Source organism: Pinus tabuliformis, chromosome 8, assembly GCF_031772625.1.
Source record: "Pinus tabuliformis cultivar Carrire ecotype Pingquan chromosome 8, CPIR1, whole genome shotgun sequence".
Classification (NCBI taxonomy): Eukaryota; Viridiplantae; Streptophyta; class Pinopsida; order Pinales; family Pinaceae; genus Pinus; species Pinus tabuliformis.
Window position 1 is genome coordinate 903,429,288 of NC_142294.1, and position 8,570 is coordinate 903,437,857.

The 8,570-nt window shown below is 36.9% G+C and overlaps 1 protein-coding gene across 1 annotated transcript; it reads right to left on the bottom strand.

Annotated features, from left to right (window-relative positions):
- Nucleotides 1–5,049: 5,049 nt before the first annotated feature.
- On the bottom strand, nucleotides 5,050–7,745 carry LOC149238462 (polyamine oxidase 1-like). The gene is made up of 10 exons (XM_089366982.1): nucleotides 7,691–7,745; nucleotides 7,318–7,567; nucleotides 7,075–7,215; nucleotides 6,924–6,985; nucleotides 6,671–6,828; nucleotides 6,424–6,567; nucleotides 6,159–6,308; nucleotides 5,810–6,064; nucleotides 5,628–5,709; nucleotides 5,050–5,478 (listed from the first exon to the last, which is right to left on the bottom strand). The coding sequence occupies exons 1-10, from the start codon at nucleotides 7,743–7,745 to the stop codon at nucleotides 5,288–5,290; spliced, it is 1,488 nt and encodes a 495-aa protein (XP_089223108.1). The 3' UTR covers nucleotides 5,050–5,287.
- Between the last annotated feature and the right edge of the window lie 825 nt (nucleotides 7,746–8,570).

Consider the following 8,570-nt stretch of genomic DNA (forward strand, 5'->3'; position numbering starts at 1 on the left):
TGCAACAAATGATTAGTGTGCAACCAGCAAGCATCAATTACAATCCATATAAAAATAAGTGTTTACTCATGACCAACATTGTGTTCTGACAATACAACCAACTAAACTTTTCTCCACAAAATATTACTTTTATTTTTCAAAACAATCATAGCCTTTATACAGCCCACCAAACTCTTATGTAGCAGTCGAATCAAGGAATCAATGCATATATATGTAGACAAAAAACTATAATGAGTTTTAAATACAATGCCACACTGGGGTAGTAGCAACTGCAAACTTGCTTGGATCCTTCAAATACTCCTTCTCTTTCAAAGCAGAAATGATGGCTATCAAAACTTCAACAATTATAGCACCATGTCATGGATAGGACTTGAATTCTCACATATAAATACTTTGACTAGGGTACTAATCAATATTCTCTGATCTTGCCACTTTCTTCAAAGAAAACAATAGTCCAATGTAAGAAACCCAACCAGAATAACTAAGAGAAAACCACAAAGAGTCCTGAATTTGTATGGTTTGGTCCACTGTAGTATTTTAACAAACAGTTTGTGTATCAAATGTTGTAGGTGCATTCCTTGTTGTTGGCTCATGTAAATACATAATATGCTGGGACAAATACTTGTGGAAGAACTTCAAAATATTAATTTAATATCAACTTTGGACCCAGAAAGCATAAATAATACTAAGAACAAGTGTAGAAACCACAAACTTCTTCGCTCTTCATTGAAATACATGTTCAGAATATACACAATGATGTTGTAGATGCTAGTAGCCATTTGATACCACGAGCAAGAACTACCAGTGCTTAAATCAACACAGGGTTTAAATTTACAAATCACCAAGACAACGAATAGGGGCAGCATTCCAATGGACCATCTGGCACAGCTCTTGAAGACTGTGAACACATTCTACACAATGAATTATTTCAACGTGTTCCCATAAATGACCAAGTGCATAATTTTCAATGCACAATCAACAGACTTTAATTAGTCAAATGCACAAGTGAGGCTCCTCCAAATGACGGTCTCGATGGGGGCTAAGAGAACTACACACATCAAGTCATAGATTCATAAAATATGCTTTAACCATCAAGCATTCAGGGTACAAGCACCAGTCAATGTGCACTTGATTCAACAGTCGGCACCATGGATTTCAAGAGGAAGGGTTTATGAACCATGCTAACACATCCTTCAAAAATAATTTCGACTCATAATCTTGCACCGTACAGGGTCTTCATAAAAAATTGAACGCACACATGAATACTTCAACATACAGGTATATCGGTCTTCCAAGAAGCAACTTCACCATGCAATATATATCGACCTTCTTAATTTTTTTTTTTAAGATAACTATTTATTGACCATCAAAAGCTTCTCCCAAAAAAACACATACCTCAATGTTAGGCAGGCAGCTTTCACAGTTTTTCGACTTCCAGAAAATGCAAAGATTAACGCACAAATTGACCAGAATGACCAACGCATCATGTTACGCTGCACCAGACCACAGTTACCCTCACGGTCTTCAATTTATATCAGCCTTCAGTTGCTAGCATACCATACTCAATTAAACGCATGAGTAACATTTCTTTTTTTTTTTAATCCTCTGCATATAGTGCGTCGAATCTATTTGTGTTCCTCTAGCGAAATTTTCCACTCCATATCTACGTTCCTCCTTGTTCTATAGAAATGAAATATTGTTGTAAGGAGTGTCGCAAAGCTTGTGAAAAATGCTTGTAGCTGCAAGCCTGTAACCATGACAGGGAGCAACGTAACTCCAAAATTAGAAAGGGCTCAGCTTTGGAATAGTGGCCAATGTGGAGAGAGAGTTTGAAAAATGTATAAGAGCGCAAAAATATGACATGGGTTCAACTTAAAAAATACTAAAGATGGCAAAGACATTGACTAGTTGCCCACTACTACAACCTTGGAATGGACATCGATAAGATAATCGAATCCTTTCTTTTGAAGCTTGGCTTCATTAAGGGCTTACAATTCAACACTGACCTTTCATACTTCAATTTTCTCTATCGTGTACACCTACAAGAAATAGCAGAGTATGAAAGTGGTACCTAGTATGCACCTCACGCATGGCTTAATCTCTTCGTGATTGGAACATCAATTTTTTGAAACGAATAAAGCATATGAGAAGAAAATTTCTACATTGTGTGGTGAAAATCTTGGATACCCGGAGGATGAAGGGAAGGACGAACAATTCTCATCTCACAGAAAAAAAACACGGGCATCACTGAAAATGGAAATGTAGTATGGTATTAAATGTGTCCAGGAAGGTCGGACCAGCGTTCAACTCAATCAACGGAGCAACGACACAAATTCAGGAATGCGCAGAGGTCGTTGTGAGGAATACATTGCAGTCAAAGAAGAATATGAACAACCCTTACAACATAATCAAGTACCCGACGGGCGTTTGTGAGGTAGAAAGGAGTAACTTACGATGAAGGGAATATTGATGCGTTATGCATACAATGTTATGTTCTGAAAAATGCTCTGAAACCGGCATAAAAAACGTATTAAACACATATGACTGTTATGACAACATATGGCAGAGGTGAGCAGCGCAACCTGGGAGGAGAAGCATTTGAAGATCAACATAAAATTCTCAGGAGGTAGCACTGGAAAATATAGGAATAGTAATGAACAACGGATTATATGAAACAACGTTAGGGCAGTGCAGTGTTATATGTAACAGGATTATAAAAAATTGGTCAGAGAAGAGCAGATACTAGTAGCATTATGGGCAGTGTACCAGCAGGGTATTATATGTCAGAGTAAAGTAGAAGAGCAGTGCTTTTATATGCAGGTGAATAAAAATGACACTGGAGAAATAACAGGTTGCAGCTAAAATTTAGCTGAGGAAATATTCATGAGAAAATATTCATGAAATGCATAATTGATGGCAGAAATAATATGCACATAAAGGCCATAAAACAAATGGCTCAAAGTAATTATGTAGGGCAAGAATACGCCTGCTCTGATACCATGTTAAACACACATGGGCAACAACATAATCTGAAAGATAAAACATGAGAATATATTTTTATTAATAAGAGATATACATTTATAGTACATGCTTTGATTGTTGGGTTCCACATCCCAAGGTCTCTTGGACTCCTTTTGTCTATTCGGCTTCCACACTAAACCATTGAAGATTAGGTGTCCAACATTTCCAAATGATAGAAACATTATTTTTCAATTTATTTAGTATGAGAAGTTAGTCCTCTAAATGCATAGGGTATACATATTTCATATACACCACTTCCGTCCAAAGATAGTGAGTTTTTAATAATATTTAGCTAAGCATTGAGGGTCTTTCCAAGTGCATTATATTAGATATCATTTTTTGAGATTCAACTTCGTTAAGAAATTCATTCATCTATGACCATTTCTATGAGAAGTAGTTATAACTAACTAATTTCTCATGATTTTTGAATAGTCCACTTAGCACTCGTTGCATCGGGTGATGCTCACAAGGGTGAAGAAGTGGGATTGAAACTAGTGAAATGAATCACATAGCGTGAATCATCACTTTTGGGGCTTGTACCCAATAACCAGGACTTCTCAGGAGGTCACCCATCCCAGTTCGCATTAATGTATTTAATGTACGAGTTCTCTAAAAGGATTATGTGTAGTTGCTAGGATTTTCACTTAACATTTATTGTTTGTAGACGACATTCTCATCTTTTGTGATGGTACAAGAAGAGATGCTACAACATTAAAGATGAACTTGCTCTCTTTGAAGAAGCTACAACTATGTTGGTTAATTCAGCAAAATCTACTTTATCCATTTGCGGGTTAAATGTTGAAGATATAGCCTTTTATCTAGGTACTTTTCCTTTTATAGTAATTGAGATTGATGTGCGATTATTTTGGATTCAAGTTAAAGCCTAACTCTTATAAAGTTGTAGATTGACTTTAGTTAATAACAAAAATTGGAAAAAAACTTAAATATACTTAAGATGACTTTCTAAAGCAAGAAGACTTGTGATTATTAAATGAGTCCTTGAAACTATACCATTTATTGCATATCACTTACCTAGATTCCAATCTATTGCATATCACTTACCTAGATTCCAAAATATATATTAAACCCAAGAAAGAAACTTTGCTATAAAATTTTATGGTCAAATTCATTAGATCACTATATTCTTCCATGAGTAAACCCGACAAGAATATAGTATCCCTAACGCTTTTGGAAGTTGAGATTTTAAAAACTTGCATTCATGCTTTAGGAACTAAAACATTAACCAAGAGATTAAACTACCAAATAAGTTATAAAACCCTTCTAAATTATCAACAACCACCCAACCAAAATCCAATTATAAAACCCTTCTGAATTATCAACAACCACCCAACCAAAATCCAAGCTACCAAGTATCGAGCCCATCTAAGTCATGTGAATCCCACCAGAATTTGCCTCATTCTCGATTCTCACTGGACGTCGTTAAACGAACGCATCGGTGAGATATCCAGGTGCGCTACTGTAATAGACGTTGGTAAAGGCACTTTCAAATATCTTGATGTTAACGTGGTAAGCCTAGATCGATTTGGAAGGGCCATTATTAAACCATTAAAGAGCAACGAGGTCTTCGTAACATTGGTTAAATAATACAGACAAAAATATTCAGTTTTGCTGCAAGCTGTCTATTTTGTTTGGACCGTCCATTTTCAGACCATATCCGGGGATGGCGGTAAGAGAAGTCAAAATCAAATTATTTATTGAATGACGTCCCCGTGAAGTAGGGTTTATAATTGATATAACACATCCAAAACAATCGCCTTCATTGTGAGGTCTACATATTGATTTCACCCGCTTTCATCCCCTTCTTTGATTTCACCCACCTTCTTCCCCTTTTTGAGAATTTCCCATTAAAATATACGAAACATATCACTTATTATTGCGAACCCCAAGCATTTGGGATTTTTTTTTTATTTATCTCATCTTAAAACCAGATGGTACAAGTTCCTACGCCTGCGTAGCACATCGCATAAAAATAAATAAACAAATACTCTGATTCTGTGTAACGTATTGACCTCATACAAATGATAACGTGGTAGTCTCAGCGACCGACCCATGGACGTGTAACTAATTAAAGAATGATTACATAAATCAGTTGAATATGGAATAAATATGGACACTGCAGACAAATCCCTGCTGCCCACGTTGATTCCCATGAGCTAACAAACAACTTAGCGCGCGTCCGCGATAGAAAGTAACGTAAAAGTGACAGCATTGTTTGTGCAATTGGAAGCAGCACATTGAAATAACGTTATGTCTGCAATAATTGGAGTGAAGTAACAAGTACAAGGTTGTAGCTTTCGCCTATGGACATTTGATCTTGCAATTGATCATTTTGAGAGGTACGTCTATGGCACGATGAAAATAAAGCATTTTGGTCATGCTCCTGGACCTGCTTTTTCTTCTTCAAGCCTTCTAACACCATACTTGCTGTCTCTATTCCTGTTCATTCATAATAACACTCCATCAAATAATTTAAAACTTTATCACTGATACTTGTGCCAATATTATCAATGATGCTTGTAGAATCAACTAGATCCTATTATGGTATGGTTGTTAAATTTTGTCACCCAAGTAAAAGCAGCACAGACCTGAAAGGTAGCCACCATGTACATATCCATTGAATTTCTCGCTCGTGTGTTCTCCTGTGAAGTAAACGGGACCCACCGGTGCCTGCACTCAAACCACATTTTATGCATTTGAGTTTCATACATATCTTCAGAAGAATTATAAAACAACCTTCTGGTTCTTCGTATATATATTTTTGCTTTACCTTTATGTCGTGGAAGTGCTTCTTGTCCACCAAAATAGGATAATTACTGTAGCTCCCTCTCTGAAACCGGTTGCTCCACCATTTTGGAACCAGAATTTCCTCTGCTTCAGGAATGCCATCGCCGAACATTTTTCTGAGCACCGCCATTGCTTCTGCTTTTGTCTCCTCATCACTTTGTGCCTCTACGCGCTTCGATTCCTCGTCTGTGACTGTTACAACCAGGATGTTCGATCCTGGATATGCGTTTTCCATGTGCTGCAGCATACATGATAGTTTTAGTAAAATGATATTATTATGTTGTGAACGCGTTTTCTGCATAGAAAAACTATTCGGCCATAATACTACCCACCTGCCAGAAAGTGTAATATCCACGCTTTGGGTGGGCATAAAGGAAGAATTCCTTGCCATCCCCGGTGGGCCAGAACTTAGTGGGAAATTTCAGGAATATCTTCGTGTAAGTTCTGATATCGCAGTTGAAGAAAGTTTTTCTTTTCCAACACTGCACACCAATCGTATGAAATCCATTATTGGTCAACGATAATGTACGCTACAGAATTGTCGTTAATATGGACAAAAGCAAAATGTAAACAGAATTAGGAAAGCGATGTGTTTACAGGCAGAGGAGGGCTAAACTTGATGAGATCACTTTGAAGGACTCCCAGGCTAACGGACAAAATAACATATTTGGCCATGTAAAGTGACCCATCTTCTGTCTTAACCCTAGCGCCATGGTTCGAATATTGTATTTCTGTGAACACCTGCAACATCAAACGTACAAATCCGTCAGAATATAGATCGACAGTCTGTAATGTGAAGATTCGGTGATCTGTCTGTCCTTTACGCAATCCACAGAGCTTGTACCTTGTTCAATTTTAGTCGGTCATCCACCACATGTCCGCTGCCAGAATATTGGAGAAATTCTTCTGACAATTTACGGACGATATGTTCGTAGCCTCGATCATCAGCAACCATGAATTCCTGGTCCCCAAATTCGGTGAAAGTCGGGATGGGCTCTACTTCTGTATTAACATTAGTAATTAATAATCAGTAGCCAGTCACAATTGCAATGTTTGTGTAAATAATACCAAAATGAAGATTATGGAAAATTGCATACCTGCCATCTCAAAATCATGCAAAATATAATCTATTGCCAATTCCAATGGCGTTGATGGAACGCTGAAGCATTTCATAAACATAAAACCGCATTAGAGGCTGTGAATTTATGAAAAAGATATTAATTCTGAAATCAAGCTCTGAATACTTACAATTCCTGAGATTTCAATTCTTCCAATGGCGAAACGGAATTAACCACTGTTGAAGCAGCTTCAATGGCCAACGCACGATTAGCAGAATCCACTGCCAATTCATATGAAGTTGCTGCAACAGATTCAGGGATTCGAGCACCGCTGTCGTACACACACGTCGTTAAATTCATCAATCAAATGACTGCTTATAGAAATAGTGCATCACCGGAGCAGGAGATAGAGGAAATTAATTAGGGTTAATACCTGGGGTCATATATGTTGAATACAGCATTGCTATAATCAGAATAGCAGGTGCGGAGGCTGTGTTTCTTGGCAAGTTCCCAGATGGGATTCATGTTGGTACCCCCAACGCCTGCCACCCACCCTGCACCACTCTCTACTGTAAGGCCAGCGAACTGATGCTTCATCAACCGCCCACCGATTCGATCTGAGGCCTCCAGAATGAGGAAGTCTTTGATTCCATTGTCTGCGAGAACCTTTGCAGACATGATTCCTACAACCCAAGTTACAGATGACACGGATAAGCAAACATAAATTAAGAGATGACCCAATTTCAGGCACAGACCAAGTAAGCACACTATCCTTCCCTCCAGTTCACACAGTTGAGTTTGGTTACCTGAAATGCCTGCGCCGACTATAATGACGCTGCAAGATGAAATGGATGAATCCATGATATGGGCTTAAGGAGCTGTCGAATTGAATGATATGCGCTGAAGGAGCTATAGACTTGAATGACCGACTATTGAGGAAATGTGAACGATAGATGTGTATATATATTGTTGAGCAACTGGTGAGACAACGTCAACGCTCAATTCAATCAATCACGTGGGAAACGTGGTTGATGGTGGGAAACCTGGGTTGTTGAGTCAAACTCGTTTCCAAGTACCTTTCGACTCAGCAGCGTCGATTTAATTTCAAAATTCTTAAAAACTGACCATGTCTGTTTGTTCTGTAACGGAAGGCAGGTCACTATCATCATCATTAATAAAATAGTATTGTGCGTCAAATAATTTTTCGCTTTTCACAATTTTCAAGTGCTTTCAACTTTTACTTTTACTTTGAGGTGTACCATAAATCACACTGGTTGATTCCAAATGTGTGGATAAATAAAATATCATATAATTTAGGCTAAAAAAATTTTCATAAATTTTCAATATTTTTTTCGAAAGTTTTTATTGGATTTTTAATTAATTTAAAGATTAAAAATTGATGAAATATCAAAAGTATATTTGAAATGTTAAATAATTTTTTGATTTTCACAACTTTCAAGTGCTTTCAACTTTTACTTTTACTTTCGAGTTGCACGATAAATCACATTGGTTGATTCGAAATGTGTGGACAAATAAAATATCATATGATTTAGGCTAAAAAATCTTACATAAACTTTCAATATTTTTTCGAAAGTTTTTACTAGATTTTTAATTAATTTAAAGATTAAAATTTGATGAAATATCAAAAGTATATTTGAATTGTTAAATTTAAATTTGAGATTTTTG

Excerpts from the sequence above, each read along its gene's own strand:
- LOC149238462 (XM_089366982.1), bottom strand. The coding sequence starts at position 7,745 with ATGGATTCATCCATTTCATCTTGCAGCGTCATTATAGTCGGCGCAGGC. Across the intron at positions 7,568-7,690 it reads AGTCGGCGCAGGCATTTCAG|GAATCATGTCTGCAAAGGTT; the intron begins GTAACCAAACTC and ends CTTGGGTTGTAG. Across the intron at positions 6,309-6,423 it reads AGTTTAGCCCTCCTCTGCCT|TGTTGGAAAAGAAAAACTTT; the intron begins GTAAACACATCG and ends ATTGGTGTGCAG.